Source organism: Molossus molossus, unplaced genomic scaffold, assembly GCF_014108415.1.
Source record: "Molossus molossus isolate mMolMol1 unplaced genomic scaffold, mMolMol1.p scaffold_m16_p_18, whole genome shotgun sequence".
Lineage (NCBI taxonomy): Eukaryota > Metazoa > Chordata > Mammalia > Chiroptera > Molossidae > Molossus > Molossus molossus.
Window position 1 is genome coordinate 35,001,065 of NW_023425353.1, and position 24,695 is coordinate 35,025,759.

The following is a 24,695-nucleotide window of genomic DNA, read 5'->3' on the forward strand; positions in this document are numbered from 1 at the left end:
GTTTTAAAGAATTGTAGTAAACGTGGCCCAACCTTGAGCCTGGGGCGCAGTAATTTCAAGAAGCATCAATGTAATCAATGAATGTTGTTGGTTGGTCTTTTGGTTTCTTCCGTTGAAGGTGAAGGATGGCAAAGGTGCATGGATCCAATGATTAGTTCACTTACTCAACAGATTTATTGTGTGATGACTGTTTCCCAGGCCTGCAGATTTAGCCATGAATAAGACATGCTCTTCAACTTGGAGAAGCTCTTGGTCTGGGAGGGTGGGATACAGACCCATAAAAAGACCATTACAATACAGAGAGCGAGCTTGATAAAGGTGAGAAGCACAGGGAACTGAGGGGCCTCGGAGGAGAAGCAGCTGACCTGCTGGGAGGACTTGGAGAGGCCTTCAAGTGCAGCTGAGGATGGCCAGGAAGTAGCCAGGTGAAGGGAGCATTGATCCAGGGCATTGGTCCAGCTGCATCTCCAGGACCGGGGTGGGGGGGCAGGGCCATGGGGACAGTAAGTACCCCAGCGTGTGCCACAGCAGGAATTGGGAAATGCAAAGACAAGTGAAAGAAATTCATAGTTTCCAAACTTCTGTTTTTTAGTTTTCTCCTTCACAGCTTTTTGCCACATCCACATATGAATTTTACTGTCATTTGGTTACTATTTTTTTTTTAAACCAAGACATGTTTTTACTTGAATAAATTTATTTTAAATGGAGATTTTATGATATCTGTGAAATAATGCATGCATTTTATGTTCTGGATATATTTTTCTCTAGTATACTCCAAAATAAGTATATAATTATTATGATTTACATAATTTGGACGCATACATCCTAAAACCCTCTTGCCCACTGATGACACTCTCGGAAACCCAGCAGGTTGACCCCCTGAGGATGGCTATTCAGTCACAAGAAAATCTCTGAACAGTTATTAGCTGAAGAAAGCTCTTTGTGGTAATTGATAGGCCCAGAAATTTGGTCTTGAATCCAAAGGAGAGATTTGGTTTAGCACCAGGAAGAACAGGCTCTTGGCCTGTGAAAATAAGCAAGCAATGTGCCTATGCAACATATTGAGGAAGTTTCTAGAAGCCGACCATTGCTCCAATATGACAGGCAGCCTGGGAACCTTCCTAGGAATAAGGCAAAGCTTCGATTCCAATCTCTGCAAACATGCAAGGTGAAGGGCAGAAATGATTAAGATGACAGATACACGCAACTGTGAAGTTCACGAAACCCCAAATCCACCGAGGTTAAGGATTGACCTTTATCAGAAGGCAAGAAGACTTCTTACAACAAACCTCAGGCACTGATTTGCTTTCTATTTTTAGGCCATGTTCCCAAATCCCTAGAAGTAAAATAAACTAGCTGATGCTAGCCAGCACTGACTGAGCACTCCCTGAGGACCTAGACTACGTGGCCCTTCCTTTCACCCTCACAAAAAGCGTGTAGAGGAAATAATACTACCCTCATTTTACAGACACAAAGCCTCAGAGTGTAAATAAGTTACCTGTGCTGTGTGCCAGGACTGGGATGACCAGTAGGAACTCCTAAAACACGCCTAGCTCAGGAGGCAGTATGCTTGGTAATTCAGAGAACACACGTCAGGCGAATAACCTGGATTCAAATTCTGGCTCTTCCGCTTAATCTACAACAGGCTGCTTGGACTCTGAGCCTTACTAGTTCATTCATTTTCAAAATGGGTATAATAATACCAGTTGTATAAGTACTTAGCATGCCTGGCATATAGCAAGTGCTCAAAAAACAAAACAAAACAAAAAAAGAGTAGCGATTGCTGTTGCCAATTATATCATTGATTTTGTGATGATTATTTTTGAGAACTTCTCAAGTGATCATATTTCCAGCCCCTACCCCAGGAACATTTCCTCTAATTAACTGTTAGAAAGACTCACTTTAAATTCTACATATAGAACCCTGCCAGCTCTCACTCTTAGATGAAACCTGGTATGGGAGCCCTAATCAGCTTATCTGCCTCTGAAAATCTCTTGGCTGTGGTTAGAGATCCTCGAGATGTCTGTGATCAAACAGGGAAAGCGCAGTTGTCATGCCAAACTCCACTGGTCTTCAGAACTGAGCACTTGTATTCTCTGCCTCCTGCGTCCTGACCTTTCCCAGTGGGTACTGGGGGAGCAGGGCTGTCATCAAGCCTTATTGCTCCAGCATGGGGTAGGGGGACTCAGAAGGTGAACGCAGAACCATAACAATTCAGCAAAAGGTGAGCTAACTTCTCAGATTTGTAAGCAGTGTTCTGTTCATAAAGCTTAGCCATGGGACACTTTCTGAGGTCTTCATTTCCTGCCCATGCCCCTGACATAGGCAGTTATAGCCTCGAGCTGACACTGAACTTCTCATTCAACAGATGTCACAGCATCTAAATAGGTGAATATTGCTGTGAACAATCAGGACTGTGTCCCGTAGTAGTAAAGATCCTCTTAGAACAACCCTACCACTCCACTTAGTTTCTGTTGTATGTGAGTGGTGGGGAAGCAGTAGTTGGGGAGGCTGCTGAGCTGCCCAAGCATACACCAAGCTTGAGTGGAAAAGCCAAGGGTCCTCTCTGACCTGTCTGACCTGCCTTCCTGGCCCAGCAGAAGTCTCATGCATGTTATTTGAATGAATGAGTGGAGTCTTGCTTTGCTATTACCGGGCTCTGGTCCCCATGTCCCTACCCTAGTTCCTGGAAGTCTGGGATCCTTATAGTGGGCTTTTCCCTATGGCTAAGACACTAACCCTGAAGCATAGACATTCCAATTCCACTGTTTACCTGGTTGGTCCTTTTGTTGGGCCATTCCACTCAGTAGGATGTCCACGAACTTCCCCTGGACTTTTCAGTGGTGATTCCAACATGCCATCTTGTGCTTGTAGCCTCTCACTACCATCCTAGCTCAACTCCCCCCTGGCACACCTTCCATTCTCTATGGCTGAGGCTCTCTTACCTTATTCCCAGAGGTTATCTATTTCTTGACCTCAACTCTCCCAGAATGTTCCTCCCTTCTGGGCTTAGTCTCCCTGGGCCTGGCCATGCCTTCTTTTCATAAACAGTTGTTTTGTGTGGGCCCTGTGTTGGGGGCTGGAGATGCACAGATGGATATGATAGAAGGAGCTCACAGACTAGTAGGTGGAATATAATGGAAGTAAGAACAATTGTTTGGGAGATAGAGGACGTGACTGACTGTAGACTGGGCCATCCACAAGACCTGTGACATTTGAGCAGGGGTCTGCTGGGCTCATGGGTTGGGGAGTAGAAGGGATCCTAGCACAGGGACAGCCATGCACACAGAAACAGAGTGGAGAGGGTCTGGGCAGGTAGCAGGTGTTTTTGGTGGGCATGAGCCTCCCTTTTATGACCAAGAATTTAGACCTTATCCCAATGGGGGTGGGTAGCCACAGAGGGGTTCTGAGTGGCAAATGGGCCTGTGATGCTTCATATTTGTTTCTCACCAGATCTTCTCACTGTCCACCCATCCACCTCGGCAGAAATGGGCGTGCTGGCTTGTCACTCTGCCATTGTGCAGGCAAGGCCCATGGGTTCAGTAACAGTTCTTCAACTGTCTACATAAGAGGCTATGGAGACTAAGGGATGAGACTGTGAGGAAATGGGAAGGTGAGCTGAAGTTCTGCTAGAAACTCACGTCACTCCTCATCTCATTCATCCTCCAGCCCCGTGAGAATGACCGCCCTTGAAGCTGCATCACCCCTCCAGCGGGACTCCCTCTCTCGGTGTGGGCCTGACCCTCTCGATGGCCATCCTCTTCTTTTTCTCCATGGATTCTTTTCAATTCGCATTGAAACATACTCAAGTCTTTCCCACTAAAACATAGCAAAATAACAACAACCAAAAGGAGCCTCCTCCAGCTTCATCTGTATTTTTCTTTCTCCCTTTGAAGTCCAGCTTCTTGAAAGATGGTGATGTTCTCTCTTTCCTCATTCCATCAGTGTCTTTTGCCACAATCTCGCTGCTGAAACTGCCCTTACCAAGGTCACCTGAGACCTCCTGTGGCTAAACCTATGGGCAGTTTTCAATCATCACCTCCTATTAGCCCTCCCTGGCAGTACTGGTCCCTGGGACCTCTGTTACCTCTCAGAAATGTCTTCCTTTGGTTCCATGGCCACTGCCCACTCCTGGCTTTTCTTTATTCCCTACAATGGCTCTATTTTCCCTAGATGCCTTTTAAATATAGCTGTTTTCCAGGGTTCCATGTGGGCCCACTTATCACCCATTCTCACATTCTCCTGCAGTAAATTCTTTCACTCCTGTGGCTTTAGTTACCATCAAGAAAGATCATGACTCCCAAATCTATATCATCAGCCCAAGTCTCTTTGCTAAATTATGGACCCCTGTATCCAATGGCTCATGGGCCCCTCAAGTTCCTGTTATCTCCCCCCTGCAATTTCTTGTTCCTTTTGCATTTCTTATTTCAAAATCCACTGAGTTGCCCAAACCAGAAACTTGGGGTTCATTCTTGACTCCTGCACCCCTCTCCTCTAACAGCAAGTCCACCCCTGCCACCTGCTGATCTGCTCTTGCTCATATGTATTCAATCCGTCCCCTGATCTCCATCCCCCTGCTCTTCACACCCTCACCCAGGCCACCACCATCTTTTGCCACATTATCACGCCAGCCTCCTAACTAGTCTCCTAGAAATGAGTCTGGTAACCCCTACTCCATTTTCCATTTTGTGACCAGAATAATTTATACCAAATACAATGTCCTGGCTTCAACCCATTTCCCACCAATTGCATTCAGAATAATACCCAGCTACCTTATGCTCTAAAGACCCTTCACAAGGTAGCCCCTGCCAACACCCCTGCCCTGGCAACCATATCCAGCAGTCTATTCTCCAGCTGAACAGCCTGTGATCCCACAAACACGACACCTACTCAATGGCTTTAAGCTTTTGTCGGTGCTGTTCCCTCCACCTATAACTCTAATCCCACCACTCACATCTCCCCTCCTTAATTTGATAAGTCCTTTCACTCCTCAGGTTCCCGTTCAGCAGATGCCCCTCAGGGGTGCTTCTTTGACTCCCTAGAACAGTAGCAGTGCCCTCCTCTGTAGCCCCATAGCCCTGTTGATTTCCTTGTTGAAGTAACAGATAGTTGAATTCTGCTATAAAGACGGTAGCTGGGATTTGTCATCATATTCTGTGTCTGAAAGCCGTTTCCAGAGTTACAGCAGGTCCAAACGTGTATGCAGATATGAATTTGAAGACCAGCAGCAGAAATTAAAGCCTCCTTAAGGAGAAGAGACCCCCTCTCTCTTAGACCAGAACAGCATGGACTCAGTATCTCAGAACCTTGAAAGTGGCTTATTCCCCCCAAATTTTGTTTTGTTTTCTTCAAATTTTTTTTCACCCCAGTGAGTGGATGGCTATAGGAAATCTTGGAAGGGGCTTTCTAAAGGTAAAATGACTCTTGGAAGGAAGTCTCAGGGTACAGGGAGTGGCAAAGGACTCAGTGAAGTTTCCCTACCAGGAAAGTCCTGCCTATCCGCTCTGCCCACCCGAGGTCACCAGGGTAGGACAGTATCCCTGGTTCTGCTTTCAGAAGGATACCCATCTCTGCCCATCACTGCCCTTCTGATTTGCCTCTATTGTACCAGAGACAGTGCTACATTCATTGCTTCTTGGGAACATTTCACAGTAACTGACACTTGGTGGGATGCTGATTTCCCCAGCCTATACTCTGAGAAGGATTGTGACATCGTATTAAAGATGCAGACAGGGTTAAAAAGGGATGTGTTAAACTTCACAAAACTAAAATTAGAACAATTTACAATTGATAGCAGTAAAGAGTAAGTGAGAAAGATTCCAACTAAATGCCTAGGGATTCATTTCTTTTAAAAGCATGCCATTTAAGGTCATGGACTTCTTTCGGTGAAATAATGACATGTTAAACTTTTTCAACTCAAACTTATTTAAATCACCAAATATGTGTTGAGCGGCTTCCATGTGTTAGTCAGGATGTTGGGTGCCGGGTACAGAGGTGAACAGGACGTGACCCGTGTTCACTCCTTCTCTGGGGATCTGGACGGTTCTGGCTGGGAATGCTGTGTGTGCCAATTTGTGACTCCGGGCAACACAGGAGCCATCAAAGCCTGTGATAAATAGGTCAGCCCAGGAGGCATGCAGGGGTGGGGGAAAGGAGAGAACAGCTCTCCTTTTCTCCCGGTGTGTGAGGGAGGTCCACTCACCACTGCCCAAAGGTGTCTATCCACCTACCCTGCAGCAGGGTCTGCAGAGCACACTGTCTGCCCACCCCCACCCCCACCCCCAGGGCCAGTCCTCTCTGAGAGGGACTGAGAGTGTGTTCTCAGGCCTCTGCGTACCTGTTCTCATCTGGAAATTGCTGGTCTCAACAGACTCCCTGGTGGTGAATACAGTTGCCATTAGACCTCGGTCAACTTGTATGACCTTCCGGTGTGATCCAGCCGCCCTCTTCCCCTTTGACAACCTTTCTGTGACCTCAGTGACTTCCCTCTACCACCACTCCCCACCCCAGCCCCATTGATAGCTTAGACAACACAAAACCTCTGGCAGCCTGGCCAGTGTGGCTCAATGGCTGAGCATCAACCCATGCATTGAGAGGTCGCTGGTTTGATTCCTGGTCAGGGCACATGCCTGGGTTGTGGGCCTGATCCCCAGCGTGGGGAGTGCAGGAGGCATCCAATCCATGTTCTCTTTCATTGATGTTTCTCTCCTCCCTCTCCCTTCCTCTGTCTTTAAAAATTAATAAAGAAAAAAAATGTAAAAAAACCCCACCTCTGGCTACTTTTGAAAATGACCCGTTACTTCTATATGAAATGCAGGTCATCCCAAAAGAAAGCTGAGCTCTCTCTGACACGCATGTTGAGTGCCCTTTGCTCTTTCTTCCTGGTGACAGAGGACACTGCATGACACCTCTTGGCTGCTGGCACTCCATCAGGCCGTTCTTCTCCCTTGTCTCACTTGCCAGGGACCTAATCATGCCCTTCGTCAGTTGGTGCCAGAGCCATTATTTCTGAAATGATAATGAGGTTTCTGGGCTAGTCCTCCAAGACCTTCTTAGAACAAAATGAAGATGTTAGAATCTCATTTTCAACTAATACCATGTAGAGAGTTACCCTCCTGCCCGGTCTCATTCTTCCTGCCTCTCAATATTCCTAGGCTTCTATTCCTCAGTCCTCCCTGGTTTCTATTCTCTTCACAAATGCTGGTCAAGGGTAACTTCTAGTCCTCACTTGATTTCAATGATCCCGGGGACCTAGCGAAAGTCCAGTGACCTAGCTATACACTTAACTTTGGGGAGAAGTTAGAGGGAGATGGCAGGTAGAGGAGACGTATGATTTTAGGATCATATGTGCCTGTCTGATGTTTGTGAGCTCCAGGGATCTCCCGATGACACAATAAACACGTGCTCGGTAGATAATATCTACTCTCTACCTTCCATTTCTATCTTTGAGTATTAGAGTGGGGGAGGGCACTCAGAGGTGGGTCATAATCTCCAAGGCTTTCCCACAGGTGGCCTCCATTCCTCTAACCTTTGACCCAGGAACATTAATTAAACATCTCCCAATGTCTCCTGTGCAGTACCCACCCACCTGAATCTTGGTGGCTGCAGGTGCGCCTGGCAGAGTCCTCCTCTCTGAGAGCCACACCTTGGGCTGCACAGCAGGGTGGTAGGTTCCATCTGTTTAGCCTGGCTCACAGGGCCACAGACCACTGACCACTGTGCAAAGTACATGTTTAAGAAAGGATCTGGATTAGAATTAATTCTCTGCCAGATGATAAGGTAGCAGGTCTAACTGAAACTCAGAGGATTGGAGTCTCACTGCCAGTGAGTATTCTCCTCAGGGAGCAGTTTGGAAGGTGTGAGAAAAGTCTCCTGGCACTAAAGGCCGGTGAGGACGGATGCTTCTGTGCAGGAGACCACCCTCTCCCATCACTTCATGCCCACAGGCGTGAGGGTTCATTCCCCTCTTCCTGGTTAGCTCAAGAACCCCAATGACTCATTCCCTGAGTCCAGGGCTTTACATCTATTACCATCCATTCCAGGAAACCAGGGTAGTGTCCTACAGTGGTTCTCAAAGTGTGGTCTCTGGACCAGCAGCATCAGAACCACCTGTCAACTTGTAAGAAGTGTAGATTCTTAGTTTCCACTCCAGGTCTGCTGAGTCAGAAAACCTGAAGGTGGGGCCCCATGCTCTGTGTTTTAACACACCCTCCAGGTGATACTAATGCATGTTCAAGTGTGAGACCCATTGGGATAGTGGTTAAAAACAAGAAGACAGATTATCTGAGTCAAAACCTGACTCTGCCACTGTGTGATCTAGGCAAGGTCTCTGTCTCTCCGTCTTCTCATCTGAAAACTAGGGGCAATACAGTATCCACTAGGACTTCACAAGATAATTGTGAGGAAGCGTTAACACGTGCAAAGTACTCAGAACATGCCTGCATAGAGAACTGCTCAGGAATGTTAGATAGTGTGCATCAAAGGCAGTTACTACTATCTGATCATCCACATGAGAAAACTGAGGCTCAGAGAGGTTAATGACTGGCTTCATGCTACAGAGGGACGGCTGATGTCTCATTCATGAGAGACACGCCATATTTTGGGGTATGGACGTGAGGAAGCCTCACATGTGAAGCTGTGCTGGCATCTTGGGGGGGGGGGCGGCATGTCAAGAGGTTTCTCTTACCCCTCCCACTGAGAACTATGCTTGGAGGCCCCGGCCTTGGCTGTGCTGAGCCTCATGCTTTCCACATGAGCACTTTGAGCTTTCACTCTCTCTCCCCACCCCCTGCCTTTCTCTCCTCTGTGGGGTCTTATGGTAAAACCAAACCAAAGGGTGTGGCACAACCTTCACTTTGACCTTGCTTTGTCTGCCACCAGAAGGTGGGCTGGCATTGGTGGAGATGCAGTGAGAATTTCGGGTTAAGGATGCTGCCTGAGAAATTTGGTGACAAATTAAAATTCATTCCTGTGGAAAATTGAGAGTAGATTAGCTGAATTGCCTAGGCTTGTAAGACACTTCACGGATTGAGGTCTTTGGGGGGTAATTAGCAAACTGTACATAGAATTGGAAAGCTATTAGTTAGGGAACATTTTCTTTTCTACCCTCTATGTGGCTGGATTGGGCCCCCCTGAAACTATAGGTGAATCTCCTGAGACAGTTCTGACCATCTCCTCCTGTCCCCCAGGGCTTAAGCACAAAGGTGATGCTTTAAGAAGGGGCTCCCCTGCTTTGGAGCGGTGCCCCTAGGCCTATGAGCCTCTTGGAAGGGGTTTTAGAAGGTAAGAACCTCCCCAAGTACAAAGTTAAGTATGTATTAAATAAGCTACGTGAGAACCGTAGCTCCTCTTATTGCCTCACAACCCTCCCTCCGAATGCATGTCTCTACCCACAAACACCACAGTAGCCTTTAGTGGCTCTTACTAAATTGGCCTGGATGTTAACTTCTCAAATGCAGTGTGTGAACTGAAATCAGTGCTGATCATGTATTATTGGTGATTGTTTACGTTTATATGCCAGTGACTTCTTAAAGTCGCATGTTTGTGACTCCAGAGCCTCGTATTCATTTGGTTCTTCCTTTGGGTCATATCAGTGTGAGTGATTCTAATAGATTCTGCTTCCCAGGAGTCACCGGGTCGGGATGTGTACCCTCCCTCCCATTAGGGGGAAGAAGGATTCTCCCATAACTTGGACACAGACTCAATGGGGTCCAGGAACACACACTCGGACACGATTCTATGTAAACCCAGACATGCTTCTGCTCATTTTAATTAGACAGATAAAATTAGCAAGGAGATTAAGGTAAAAGGAGAAATTAAAAGTACTTAAATGTTAGGTGGAATTTACAAAAGTGAATCGAACAATGAGGCACAACAAGGAATGCGGAGAGACACAGACACACTTGAAACATTCCTCAGACACCACGCGGCGAAAGCCGGTCCACGGATAAGGTAAGAATTCTCCCTTGCCACCTCTTGAACTGCAGATTCCGGGATGTGGAAGAACATTCTCCAGAAACCCTTTCCTTCTCCTCCTCTTCAGATGTTACCAAGAATAATGAATCAGTCAGTATCATTCTAGAATGGCCCACACTGCATCCAATTCAAACCACTCACCTGTTTCCTGTCTGAATTCGCAAGCTCTGGAGAGTTTTCCCCCATTTCATTTTATTTTTCTTCCTCTCCCCTCTCCCCATTGAGCCAAAAGGCCAACTGGGCCAACCAGAAAACCCACCAACAACACGTTCCCGCCCCTTCGACTGTCCCAGGGCCAAGACTTCCCAGATCTCATTTGCATCTGTTAGGAACAAGCACAGTCATCGTATAACGCAGACGTACATATGTGTGCTCCCGCACACGGAAACAGGTTCTTCTTTTCTTTCTTTTTTTTTTTTTTGTCCAATTTGTGGTTTCTTTTTCCTTTTTGCAGAAAATGCAAACAAAAGAAAAACAAGGTTTTCAATTGAAGGTACATCTCTTCTTCAATATGAAGACATTAATTGAATTGGTCGGATCCCCCATGCAGTGGTCAGCAAAGTCCTTTGGCAACTGACAGAACGACATCTGGAGACTCAGGAGCTGGGGTTTGTTTGAAGAAACCTCCCTACATGAGTCGTGAGCAAAGGGAAATGGATGTGGGAGAAGGGAGAGGGCTCTTGGGGAGGAGTACAGAAGGAGAAAAAAGAATGTCATTGGCCAGGAAGAAAATGGAACGCTGCTGTTTCTTCCTTCCACCCCTTCCCTTTCTTCCTGTGGCTGATGACGCCAGCCCACTGAGGGGGAGGGGAGTTTATTCTCGAAACCCCGATGCCTACTGTTGTGTCTTCACTTCCGTTGAACATCACCTCTTAGTACTTTTATTATTATCTATTTGGCTTCCCACAGCATCTTAAACATGCTCTGTCACGGAGAAATGAAGGTGGACTATGAGGTGCAGGTCCAGTTTTTTCTTCACTGATGTGATGCATTTCTCAGTGGAGAAACCAATCTCTCCAGAACATTCCTCAGTGTTCAACCTCTGGTTCCCCCTTGAGTCTGGTCCTTTTCCTTCCTCTCCTTCCCCCAGAAAATGAGAGTTCTCATGCCATTGCCGTTGGTGACTGACTCATCTGGACCCTCATGGAATGAATGCTGTTCAGGATCTTCTTCTGATGACCTGCCAAGGTGACCCCTATTCTCAGGAGGTCTCTAGGAGGGGAAAAGCCACAAGAGAAGGCACTTTAGTGTTAACATCAAAACTTATCATAGATGGCAAATAAATGTGTTTAAAATCCAAGAAGTTGGGTAAGTAAGTGTTTAAAATCCAAGGATCCCAAGTTTAAGAGTCTTTGGCAAACACCTACCTAGATATTTCCTTGCTCAAACTCACTTTCTCCAGGTAGTAGCCTTGTCTCCAATGCCCCCTCCAACTTAGACAATCCTGGAAGATTTTGGAGCAGCCCCTTCATTGTGTCCATGAGCCTAGGTGAACTAGAACTTTCCTCTGCTTTTTTTAAAAAAAAAAAAAACACCCCAAGCACACGCTGTATGGGGCTCCAGTTATTCTGCAGCTTTCTGCCTGAATTAGTGATCACCCGCTGTGATTGAAAAGATGTGGGGTTTGCTTGGTTTTCTGATGTTTTCCCCTGAGTTTCCATTTTATGCCTCTGTTTGAATTTTAATATCATGAATTTTTAAGAAGGGTGATCTCAAAATAACTTTCAAATATCTGCCCAAGCAAGAATCTAAAGACTATGTTTAGGATAGGGGTTTGGTTTGGATTCATCTTTGAGCTGTGAGTCTTAGTATGAACAAATTCATGGCTTATATGTGACTTTGGGGAGACCCACACTTCTTTCCTTAGTCAATAAAAATAATAATATATGACAGTGCTTGAGTATTTTTCATGTGTCATATATGCCCTCATTTATACCTATGGACGCATTTTGTAAAAATTGACAAGCCATTCAAATTCAATGGTACTAATTTAACAGCAATTATTTCTTGTGTGCATCCCATCAGCAAAGAAATAGGCTATATATCGGCCAAGGGCTTTCATGTGCTATTCCACTTACCTCTCACCACAAACCAATGAGACGGGCACTATGATTATCTGCATATTTATAGATAAGGCAAATAGGATTCAGAGAGGTTAAGTAACATGCTCTAGATCACACAGTGAGGACACAGTTGGGGAGCTAGGGTTCAAGTTCAAGACCACTGGGCTCTCAGCCACCCTGCAGGGCTGCTCTCAAACTCTCCTAAGGTCCTAATTGTGCTCCCCCCAAAGCCCCGGTCTCCAGCACAGCAGAACACTGTACACTGTGCACCAGACCCTTGAGGAGGACCCTGTGCTGGATCTCCATTCACACAGCAGTGGCTCTCCTGATCTCCCCTCCTCTCAGCTGGCGGTCACCCCCCACAGGCTGCAGCTGGGTTAGATTATTAAATTGCCCATGCCTTTTTAGCAAATACTTTCGAGAGGCGTACTTGAATTTTAAATTCGCAAATTGTCCTGTAATCTATTTTATTTATTTAGTGGCTCATGTTCCTTTTCCATCTTTTATCTCTCAAGAAATACACTAAATTGCTGCAATAGTGTGTGGACATTTTTTACTTTGAGTTAAATTCTTTCATTTTCAGTTTCACTTTGCCTTGTTCTTTTGCATGTGGCTGTTCTCGGACTCCGGGAATTACTCCCCTTGATTCCTTCTGCTTGTGGGGGATCAAGTGATGACGGTCCCACTCAGCCAGGCCACAGTAGGGAAGCCTCGTCTTCATGAACCCCACTTCTGTCCCTGCACCCAAGCCCCCAATCATCTAAGCTATCCATGTTAACTCTGCAAGATGGGGAAGCTGGTTTTCCACTAGTAAGTACTTCTTTTTTATTTTTGGTGTCTGACAATAATTCATAATGTCAAGGGCCGTCTTTTTTAGGCATCACCAGGAAATGAACTCAGGTTTTAAAAAATGAAGTCTGAAATTTAGTAGAACCAAGACTAGATGCACATGCAAGTCATCTCTCTAGAGGAAGTGAAGGTACCATCATTTCTGGCAAGAATGAAGCTCAGAGAGGTAGAGCTGGACTCCAGGAAGATAAAGTACAAAGCAGGAGTCATAAACCAAGGTAGAGTATTAAGTAGCCATCCCTCTGGGGCTTACTTTCTGGGGTTGGATAACCACCCCTTCCCCCGAGACTCAGCAACTGACCTGCCCAAGGAGGGAAGCCCTATACCTTCCCCTGTGCTGGACACACATCAGATGATCAATAAGTGTTTGTCAGCTGCTTGTGGACTGACTGATCCTCTTCCACGGAAAGTGTGTTACAGCCACCAAACCCAGTGCTGTCAGTACACGCTTTAGCCAGGGCAGTCAGTGAGTCCCCTCGGGGCTTGTGCTCGTGTGTGCATGTGTGTGTACATTCAAAATTTGACCAACTTCAGACTTTAGACCAACTTTAGTTCAGTGGTTCCCACACTTGGCTGCGTTATAGAATCATTATAGGGCAGTTTTTAAAATCCCGATGCCCAGGTCTCACCACATCCCAACTAAATCAGACTATCAGGTGTGGGAACGAGGCATCAATATTTTTAAAGATTCCCAGGTGATCCCCACCTGTGGGCGCTGCCGTGGCCCTGGGGTGGACTGGGAGAGGCCACGGGACCAGCGGTCAGGAAGGCAGGCGGCAGCCCCGCTCTGCCACTCAGGGACCAACTTCACCTACTTTCTGAACCCGCTGAACGAAAGGGGTGGAACTCAATAAATATTTCTCACACTGCAGCTCCACAAACACTGCCTCTCAACAATATGGCTCCATGGTATTTAATCATTTTAAATGGGTTTCTTTATTTCAGGATCTCTCATGGCCTTTCCAATGCTAATATGTGTCATGAATCTCCAAGAGAGTGATAAAGTGTGCAGTATTTCCCAAATTTATTTGACCAGGGGACCTTTTTTTCCAAGGAGAACCTATTAACATTTCCCAGAATAGGTGCTACTCAGAACGTTCTTGGGGAAATGATGGACTACATGGATCTTTAAGACCCTTTCTGGCTCTCATTTTATTTGAATAATTTTAGTTTTTGTATTCCTCCATAGTCCCATGGGGGCTGCAGACTGGTAAATAATTTGTAGGTTGGGGATGTATACATATTTACAGGTGCTCTGTAGGTATGAACACAAGCTCCCCCACATGGGAAATTGTTGCTGAGTCAATGCAATGCCTCTGCCTGCTACATTGTTTAAAGTGCTGTCTGGCTGTGTTCTTTCCATCTGGATGCTCCTTTGATGCGCTGAGTTAAAAAACTTAAATGGAGGAGCGACTCTCGGTGATTAGGCAAATGACATATGGCTATGACTGAACCACTCTCATTTGGGGCTCAGAACGCTCTCAGCCTCCCCACCCCACCCTCAGCCTCTCCTCCTTCTTTCCAAGGCGCTCCCTCACCAGGCCTGGTTCCGCACAGAGACAGAGATCTGGGGCTGAGGCCAGGAAACCAGGGAAGGAGCCGTGACCCCCCCACACAGGCTGGACAGAGACAATTCACATCACTTACTCTGATGTCATCTGGGTGACCAGCTGGAGGGAGGTGAAGCCGGCGGTGAGGAAGCTGTCCCTGTACTGAACCATTTTGATGGCACTGAGCCAGTCATCCACGGTGGTAAAGGCCGTGAAGTCTGGGATGGAGCGGTCTAGCAGGGGCTGGGAAGGCCTGCGAGACAGAGAGGAGCAGGTGACCACACAGCTGCAGCAGTGTGGAGAGCGAGCCACGCTCTGGGTGACAGCAGACATTGTGGAAGGCTGCATCCTCGCAGGATGACGGTGACAGAGGAGCCCTATGCTGACCCTTCCTTTCCTTACAGGATCCTGAGTTGGCAGTTGGCATGGTTTCTCAGGGCCAGGTGGCCAGACCCTCTGCTGTGGGCACTGCCCAGACAGGCTGATGGACCAGCGTGCGGTCTGAAGGGAAGGCTCACGACTCCCTTGTCAACTGAAATCTAAGAGCTTTTAAAGATATTTAAAGTTCACTGCAACTTCCCTAAATCTATTGGTAACATTTTTTTTCCTGGTTCTATCCTCAGCTAATTGAATAAATGGAACGAACAGCTCACCACTGATCTCCAGCACATTCTCAAAGCAGACACCAAGGTACCCAACCCCGAAACCAGGGTGTCATCTTGACATCTCCTTCACCCTCCACACCCATGCTCAATCCTTCATCAGGTCATGAAGATTTGACCTTCAAAATTGCTCAAGCTCATTCACTTTCTACACCATTCGCCTGATTTAGGGCTCTCTCTTCTCTATCATGATTACTGCAATGCTCTCCTACCTGCCTTCACGTATGCTGTTCCCTTCAACCCAAGTGCCACACTGTTGCCTGATACACTTCTACAAATGCAAATGCAATCATGTCAGTAACCCTCACCTGACCCTGATTCAGGTCAAGCTTATCAATGGGTGCTTATTGCTCTGAAAATCAAGCCCAGGATTCTTAGCAGGGCCTAAAGGCTCTGAGCACCTGGCCCTTGTCCACCTTGCCAACCTCAGCCACCACCCAGTCTCCTCACAAACTGCTCTCCCAACACGTTGGTTCTGTCCTTCCCACCCTCAGGCCTCTGTACATGCTATACCCTTGGCTTGGAAGCCTTGCTCTCCTACTCCCACCTTCCTTTCGTTCTGTTAATGCACTCTCTCTGCAGTGCTCATCAGGGATGCCTCCGTGACAACAGAGAGAGGGATGTGCTCTCCAGACATCATGCACCTCCCTGCCACAGTGGCTATTTCTAGGTGATCATCTGACAAATGTTTGCTGTTCCTAAATGATCCAAAGCTCCACGAGGGCAAGGACCATGTCTATCGTGTTTGTGTTATAGTGCCAGCCATGGGCACAGTGCTTAGCACACATGCATCCAATAAACTTTGGTTAAAAGGATGAATAATAAATGAGTTAACACTGCAAACGTACAACTGATAGTTGCTGACAGTAGTTTACAGTTGTTCTGTTCATTTGCTTGTAACAAATTCAATTGCTTTGTGTTTCTTTGTCCTGCAGCAATCAGGACCTTTATGGGTTAATAGTTGGCCAAGTTTCCAAGTCGGAAGATCCACCTGCCTAGCAGACTGGTGTGGTTAATAGAAAGGGTGCCTACTGGAAACAGGATCACCTAGAAGTGGGGCCTCATACTGATCAGATCAGATACGCTCAACTATCACAGAGCCCAATGCCCAGCCCATCTGAAACCAGTGGGAGGTAGAGACCCAGACGGGTTTCTTAACATCTGTCTACAGCCCTTGCTGGAGGCAGGGAATATTTTAGAGAGAACCAAGAGAAAAAGAAGAGTCTTGGGACTTCTTCCATTAGTGGATAAGCTCAGTCACCTTACCCTTGCTCTCCATGGACCAAAGGCTAGCAGTCTTGCTATTGGCCTTGCCCCTGCCTATGAGACCACCCACACCTAGGACCCACTAGACTCACACAGCGGTGATGGTTGCCACAGTCTTGAGACTTGCCGGGTTCCGGATCATCTTGTCCAAGGTGTTGACAATCTCAGCAAAGCGGGGCCGGCTGTTACGGTCCTTCTGCCAACAGTCCAGCATGAGCTGGTGTAGAGCAGCTGGGCAGTCCATGGGTGGGGGCAGCCGGTAGTCCTGCTCAATGGCATTGATGACCTGCAGTGACACACGGGAACAGGTGTGATTGGCTGATGAGCCATCAGCCAGTCATTCACAAATTAACCCCCAAGGATGGAGCCTCCCTGACCCAGGTGCCCTCACACTGTGTTCATGTACCTCCCACCATAATGGGATGTTACATGTTCTTGGCTTTTCTTCCTAGACTGTGGATTCCAAGAAAGCCGGGACCACATCGTACTGTCCTTTGTACCCCCAATACCATTGTGGGCCAGATGCACATAAGAGCTCTGTAATTGTTCACTGAAGAATGAGCTGGTGAATGGCTTGAGCTTCTTCTCTCTTTAAGGGAACATTGACCTGATTCTGCCTTACCGGCAGCTGGTGGGGCCAGGGCAGATGAAACAATGGCACACGGGAAACCCCGTAAACCCACTCTATAAAGGACACCCACCAAAGCTGGTGGTGGCATCTTCCTTTTACTGCTAATGGAAGTGGAGGGGAGGACTTAGCACTTGATGGAGTGCCTACTCCATGCCAGGGACTTTCTGATGCTTCTTAGGCATTATTTGCCTTAATCTTCAAGAGGCAGCAACAGGAATCAGGTTGAGGATCCTTTGGTTAAACAAACTGATTTGGTACAATGAAAATGGTCAAAATAGGAAGGTGATCTACAATAAATATCGCCGGTTTCGGTAAATTTTGCAGACTCCAGGGGATAATTTTTTAAAGCTTTCGGGATCTTCAAGTACTTTTGTCCGTTTTTCAGATCGTTTTTCACCCTTTACGTTTTAATTTCCAATTTATTTAAACAATTATGCCCACTCCATGCTTTTTGTAATAGAGAAAAAATGTAAATGACCCAGTGCTAAACATATGGATTAATTATGGTATGCTCACAACACAATGGGAAGTCTGGAATTCAATACAGGACTTAAAGTGACGTTGCCTATTGAAATGGAAATATACTCACAGTGTAATATTAGGCAAAAGATCAGGCTGCATGACTGCAGGTATGTCATAATCTTGCTTTTGTATAAACCAAAAATCAAAGCAAAACAAAACCCATAATTATACACACGCATAAAAAAGACCTTGGAAAGATATATACCACGGAGTTAATGGCGTTGCTTCTGGGCAGGTAACAACAGGGATGCTCTTTACGCTTTTCTTTTTCCTTGTCTGAAAGTTTATTTTCTGTAATTATTATGCATTGATTTTATATTAAAATAAACAGTTAAAATACCTTAAACAAAAAAGGAAGCAATTTGGAGTTCAGGGATTTTTCAGGTGTTTTTCGCCTCTACTTTAAAAAAATGTCAGATTTATTTTGCCTGGTTATACGTGTGGGTTTTATTTCTTCCACTCTGTGAACTGGTTAGAAAGTGAATAGTGTCAATCAGTTTATAGTTTTAGAAATTCTATGCACCATGTATTGGACATAAGATAATATGATAACGTGAAGTCATTAGACATAATCAAGGTGCATTATTCCTTCTCTTCAATATGGCAGAAAAACAAACAAGCACACAAACCATACCGATATTCTCACTACATAAAAATCAGTGACTGGAAACATTTACTTTTTTTTTTTTTAATGGGAACACTCACTTTTAAATATTATGTTGCACCACCAACAAATGTTTCTCTTCCCCAAACGCTTATCAATAGAATTACCTGTTGTCTTCGTGGAAGGCATTTTAGCCATTTCCCCCAGGTGGAAATGGAACAGTAGAGTGACCTTCCTGGGAGCACACAGCTAGTAAATGAAAGAACTGGAATGAGTCCCAGAGCTGTCTGGTTTTGAGTTCTGGATGCCCCAGAGCCCACTGTTCCTAGCCTCTGTGGGGATGCCAGTGTATCTCAGCCTGGGTCCCTACAACAGGAAACGGGGGGGTTGGGCCAAACCAAGCAGTCCATGAGGATGACCTACCAGCCTGGCTCGTAAGCCAGCGCCCTTCTCCAGCTCCTTCCAGGCAGTCAGACTGAGGGACCCTGACACAGAGTCCCTACTCACTGTGGAGACAGTGGCATTACCCACTGAACGGCCCCACAAGCTCTTTCTGGGTTGCTTAGGACAAGTTAGGTGGGGCCAGCAGGAGGGGATAATGCCCAAATTCAACTTCTCACAGAGATAGGGGCCCCCAAAGTCCAGTTCAGGGCAGCTCATGTTCCCCTAAACTGCTGGCATCTCTGCTCAAATCATTTGATGTCAGAGCCCCAAATCCTGATTTTCCCCCACTGACAGGATTACTCTCCCATCTGCCTTTAAGAGGAAGGAGCACTGGCATCTGGACCCTCGTGCAGGGGCACAGCGCCAGGATGTGAGCCGCTGACCAAGCACCCCTGGCAGAGCCTCCAGAGACTGGGGGCCCCATGCTTCAGACTGAATGCAACTGAGCTGTTTCCCCAAGTCTCCTCTGCAGGCTACCTCACTGGAGTGTTTGGAGGACTGTCTTGGCATTTGCTTTTATATGTCCTCTGTTGTGTTTACTTTCTTTTTAAGAGGGCGTCAAAGACCCACGGCAGGTCTACCCGGAGAGTGTGGGTGAGGGGCAGGCACTGTGCTGTGTTAGTGAGGGGAGGGCACTACGATTAGGGGCACAGACCTTGGAGGCCTGGGTGCAAATCCTTGTCCCATTTTTTATGACCTCCAGACACCTAGGAGAGTCACATGACCTCCTGAAACTACACAGATGGGGTTGTTGTGAAGATGAAATGACACAGAGAGACGCTTGTTCTGAGCACCGCACGCGAGAGTGGTAGAAAGAATCCCTGTGTCATGTAGTGGCTGTTCTTTCTGCCACGCCTGTGCCAGTAGATGTCATCTCTGCAGAGAGGATCACAGATCTGCTGGTCACTGGGAGGTCCAGAGAGAGAACATGTGGAACCCTGTCATGTTCATGATGAAAAAATGTGACTTTATTCCATTTGGTGTTTCTTCTAAATACATTCATTTACTCTGGGAGCATTGATGCTTCTTGTATTCATGGCAAAAAAAAAAGACTTTACCCCCCCACTCTGAACAAAAACTACATAGGTCATTAATTCATGTGTATAGCATTTGTGTACTTGACTCTCATTGAAGTGCTATGCTTTTGGAGAATTTGTTTCTCATTTTAAGGATCTGGGTATTTTTCAAATCTGAGTGCATATAACTTATAATAAAATTAAAACATCAGCACTTAAAAAAATAATTCCAGTCCTCTAATGGGGCTTTGGGGTCATTGTCTGCCACATCTGCCTTGCTAACAGGTGTGGGAAACAGGCAGGATGCATGAAGAAACGCCTTCAATCTGGCCATTGGATGGCTCTGCACACCAGTGACCACGTTTGAATTGTGTGGAAAGTGTGGCCCAAGACTGGAGGCAGAGGGTGTCCACTGAGCAACACCGAAACTCCTGGGCCCCTCTCCTTTGTCCATCACAGGATTAGGTGAATAGATGCTGAAAAGACTGGAGATGAGAATGAGATCAGATGGCATTTCTAGAGAGAAGGTGAGAAAGAGTGTGTGCGTCGTGAGAGAGCCAGCCTAGGCAACTGTCACCTGGGCAGGCTATTGGCTCATTTTGAATGGTCTGCAGCAACTGTTTGGGTCATCCTAAAGGTCAGTGTAAGCCAATTCCCTGGGGCCTAAAGGGGCAGGGACAGTGTGGGGGGGGCTGCCTTTGTTCGCCTGTACCCAGAGATGGCAGGTGTGGGGGGTTCAGGAGCAAGTGGTGTGACTCTGGGTGTCTCTGGCACCTGATCAAGTGACTGGTGCTCCTCTGAGAAATTCCCTTTGCCCTGGCATTCCCAGCGGAGGCTCCAGACTGCCCCCAAACACGGATTTAGCATTAGTGAGCTGGGCAGTGGGCGGTACCTGGAAAGTGAAGTGGAGGGGCTTGGAGCAGTGGGGGAACCAGGGCAGAGGGGGTTAAGTTAAGCTCTGATGTTTCAATAAAACAGCAGCTCCTCTCCACAGACACTGCCACTCTCATTATCTCTGTCAATCAGATCCAAGCAGCAGAACTTCCAAGTTCTCTCTCTGGCTGACAAACTCTGTGTACGTTCAAAGACCTTCCTGGGCTCCGGAAGCCCAATTACCAGCACTGCGACTTGCCTGTGCAATTCTCTTTCTTAAAGCCCTTCAACTGTCATCTGTGAACTCTGCGACTGCCACCACCTCAGCATTTCTGACGAGGGGCTGCAGCCGAGCGCGGGCCCCCCGCCCCGCTCTCCCGCAGGCCCGGTCCTAAGATGTTTTCTGAATGGGGAAAAGTCACCTCCCACCTTCCACAGAGCAGAATGGCACTTGGGACAATGCTTAGGGGCTTTATCTGGAGAAATACAACAAAATTAGAATAAACTGGTATTTGCTGATGTTCTTATTCCTTTTGAGGCCCAGCTCAAGCATCAAATATATGGGGAGCCTACCTGTGTCCCCACAACCCTATGTGTGTGCCAGAAAGCCCCCCATGAATAGAACCAGGAGCACAATACTTTGTCACAGTTAGTATACAATGAGCGGGAGTCTAATATCAGAAATCACATTTTTTTTTTCAGCATAGGTGAATGCATTTGCTGAGAATATCTTGAATGTCAAATCTTGCCTGTCAGACAGTTTCATATGTGTGCTGAATTGTTCTTAATCAGATTAAAGTCTCTGGGCAGGAAAAAATGGGTCTGCTTTTTCTGACTAACATTTATTATTCATCTAGCTGATGTTATGGGCAAAATCAGGGTGCAACTGATTTCATGAAGCAGCCTCGGCATTAATTCCGATACTTACTGATTCGACATGCTACAGGAGCAGAGGCGAAGCATGGCTAATCATAGATAATAGAGGACCCAGATGCCACACATGGTTGGCACCGAGGCCTGGTTAAGGATGCAGCCATTTCAACCACTCTGGGCTGAAGCCACTGTACCCGTGGGAGTGGGAAGCACTGTCATAGCAGCACCCCGCTCCTCTCTGGTCTTGTTGAGAAATGTTCTCTGGGCTCCCAGGTCGCCACCTTGCTCAGGCTTCTGAGCAACTGCCAGGGCTCCGACCCTCTGGCTGGAAAGAGGGCTGACTGAGGGCAGACTTCTCACTTACCAGAACCCAGCCACGCAGGGAGGTGTTCGTGGTGGCGCTGGTGGCCCCATGTAGCAGTCTGAATTGATAACAATCCTGCCTTTTTTTCCTTGTAAGTTGAAAACGATAATAACTCCTCCCACCCACCCACCCGGGTGACAGGAAGAGCCAGCAGAGAACAGAGGTAGGTGGGCTTTGAAAGCAGTGATCTCTTCACGTCTAAAGGAAGCATATGCATTCAAAATCCAAGGGAAGAGGGGTCCTGGGCGACGGCCAGGGTCCAAGGCAGAGTGGAAACCCTACGACTTTCGATTGGGGCTTTGTCAAAGTGAGTCATCCTCAAAAGGTTTCCAAACGTTTAGCGATTATGGAAAAAGGGTCCCGTCTGGACCACCCCAGTGCTTCTACTTAAAGCATCTCAGAGGACCCTTCTCTTTGCCTCCTTTCCTTGTGCGCGGAGGGCAGCCTGGAGGGGTGTTCAGACAGAGCCCCACTCCCGAGGCCTCTGAAGGTGCCCAGCTTTGGGAAACCTGCTCAGCTCCTCCTTCACCGATACCTGACCTGGGCTCCTAGAAGAATGGATTCTCAGGCGAACGGGGCCCTTCACACTCCCTCTCTTGGAAGCTGAGAGGGGTGAGACCCAGAGGCAGAGCAGGCCCAGGGGCTGCCCTCAGAGGACCTCTGCTTTCCCTCCGCCTCGCTGGGTGAAGGAACGCGCAGGCCGGGACTCTGCAGCATGGTAGAATTTCCTTGTGTTCGGGCCTGACTACACGTCCACAGCCGCTGAAAACCAGCCCCCTGTCTCCTAGGCGTCCTTACAGGGTTTTGGGTCATTGGGACTGTCCCATCTACAAGCTGGATCCTTTGATTGCTTCAGACATTGGTGCCAGAGGGGTCCCTGGATCCCCTGCCCTGAACGGGCCTAGAGTTGCCTGTGGAATTTCTTGGATGGGGTCTGAGGCAGCCAGGTGCTGCTGACACTCACATCTTGGTTGGACATATCCCAGTAGGGTCTCTCTCCAAATGACATGACTTCCCACATGACGATTCCGTAGCTCCAGACGTCGCTGGCAGACGTGAACTTGCGGTAGGCGATGGCCTCCGGAGCCGTCCATCTCACGGGGATCTTCCCTCCCTGGAAGAAGGAGACCCGGTCAGCCCGACCCCAGGTTTCTAGCCGAAGGCGGGTGAAATACCTCGCACACATCTCTCCAGCCCGCTCCCGGCCCTCGTGCACTGGGGCAGCCGGCAGAGCCCGCCCCACGCGGCGCCCACGGGGCGCAGGTGCCTGCGCGGCCTGGGCGCGTCTCCTGCCGTGGCCGGCGCTGGAGCTTCCTCTGCCCCGGATCCTACGTACTGATTCTAAGGCCACCGCTGGGTGGGAGGAGAGTGTAGCTGCGCTACCACGTGGAATTCCATACGATGTGAGGCTGGCTCCACGAGCCACGAACCGTGGGTCAGGGACCCAGAGGAGACTCCCCAACATAGGAGGGGGCAGGAGCAGTGGCCAGCAGCAGGCCGAGGGGCAGCTTCCTGGAGCCTGTGGTCAGTGTGGGGACCAGTTCTACTCCATTCCGCCTGTGTGCGCTGGGGCGAGCCCCCTAGCCCCTCTGTGCCTTGGCTGCTCATTGGCAATATGGGGGTGGCGGTGGCATCCCCACAGTCAGGGTGCTGTGAGGAGTTAGTGGGTTACGTCCACACGGTGCTTGGGACGGGGCCTGGGGGAGAGGTCAGCGCTCTGGCCCTGGGAGACCAGCGGAAGGCAGTCAGGCAAAGTGAGGAGAGGAGTCCAGGCGAGGGGTGTGCGCAGGTGCTGAGGTGACAGGGAGGGTGACAAGTGCCAGGACGGTGAAGCATGGCTTCTGAAGGGAAAGTAAAGGGAGGTGAGCAGAGGGGGCTCACTCTGAAGGACACAGAGGGGTCGAGTGGGGCACTTGCCAAGGCTGCCCTCCAAAACTCATCATTCTCTGGAACAAAACGCTCCTCACATTCAGGTCTTCGCGAGGACCCCAGGATCCTACTCCCAGGGCCTCTTGCGGCGCCTGAACTCCACCTGCACGAGCCACGAAGGCTGCCGCTCCCTGGCTCCCAGCGTTGGCCTCCGCGCCGGGGCTGAAGGAGGCTATTTTTATTCTGACCATTCTCACGTTCTGCTCAAACCACCAGAGATACATATTGGACTTTAGCTAACATACCTTAAAAATGTATAAGTGGTTAATCTGAGATGAGGGAGAGAGAAAGGAGCAAATGGCAAAGTGTATTTTTATCTGGACTCTTACCCAGGGTCTGGGATGGAGAAGGTGATCTGCTGGGTGCCCCCCACGTGTGAGCTCCCCGCAGAGGAGACTGTCCTGATCCCCCGAGGACCATGGCAGGCTTTGTGGGGGAGATGTCCTCGGCTCAAATGCTAGCAACTAGCAACGTGGCAAATGGCGGGAGAACAGGCTGGGACCGCTCAGCAAGAGGACAGGCTGTCCTCACGGCCCACCCCGGGACAGGAATGCCTTTTCTGCTTGTCCCTGCATGTACCCATGGCTGGGGGGAATGCTGGAACGTACACCCCGTGAACCAGCAGGTGTCAAACACCCAGAGGCCAGGGTCCAATAGTTCAGGGACCCCACACCTGAAGAGGGTCTGGCCCAGAGGAGTGGAGGAGGGGAGTTTCTGCTCTCTCATAAGACCTGTGTTAAATGAGGTAGGAGACAGCAGGAGTTTAATTAGTGTCTGTGTGTGAGAGAGAGAGAGAGAGAGAGAGAGAGAGAGAGAGAGAAGAGGGGAAGGGAGGAGAGGACTCCATGTGAGAACTTATCAATATGTGTGTCGGAGAGAGAGTCAGGAAGAAAACTTGGAGGTGCAGGTCTGTGAGTAAAAGACAGTTACAGCTTGTTGTGTGTGTGTGTGTGTGTGTGTGTGTGTGTGTGTGAGGCAGCGGGGGCAGGGGATGACAGTGAGGTTCTTCTGAATTTCAAAGAGGTGATTGGGAGTCTGAAGGTGTCCTCTCTGCCAAGTCTGGAGCAGACCCCA

General features: G+C 48.1%; 1 protein-coding gene across 1 annotated transcript in view; it reads right to left on the reverse strand.

Moving 5' to 3' along the window:
• Positions 1–9,734: 9,734 nt before the first annotated feature.
• EPHB1 (EPH receptor B1) overlaps positions 9,735–24,695 on the reverse strand; it is a 413,891-nt gene continuing 398,930 nt past the window's right edge. The window contains exons 13-16 of the mRNA XM_036266458.1: positions 22,657–22,806; positions 16,458–16,651; positions 14,535–14,690; positions 9,735–11,187 (exon numbers count right to left, since the gene is read on the reverse strand). Of these exons, the coding sequence (XP_036122351.1) occupies positions 11,079–11,187; positions 14,535–14,690; positions 16,458–16,651; positions 22,657–22,806 (609 nt within the window). The 3' untranslated portion in view covers positions 9,735–11,078. The remainder of the gene's footprint in view (positions 11,188–14,534; positions 14,691–16,457; positions 16,652–22,656; positions 22,807–24,695) is intronic.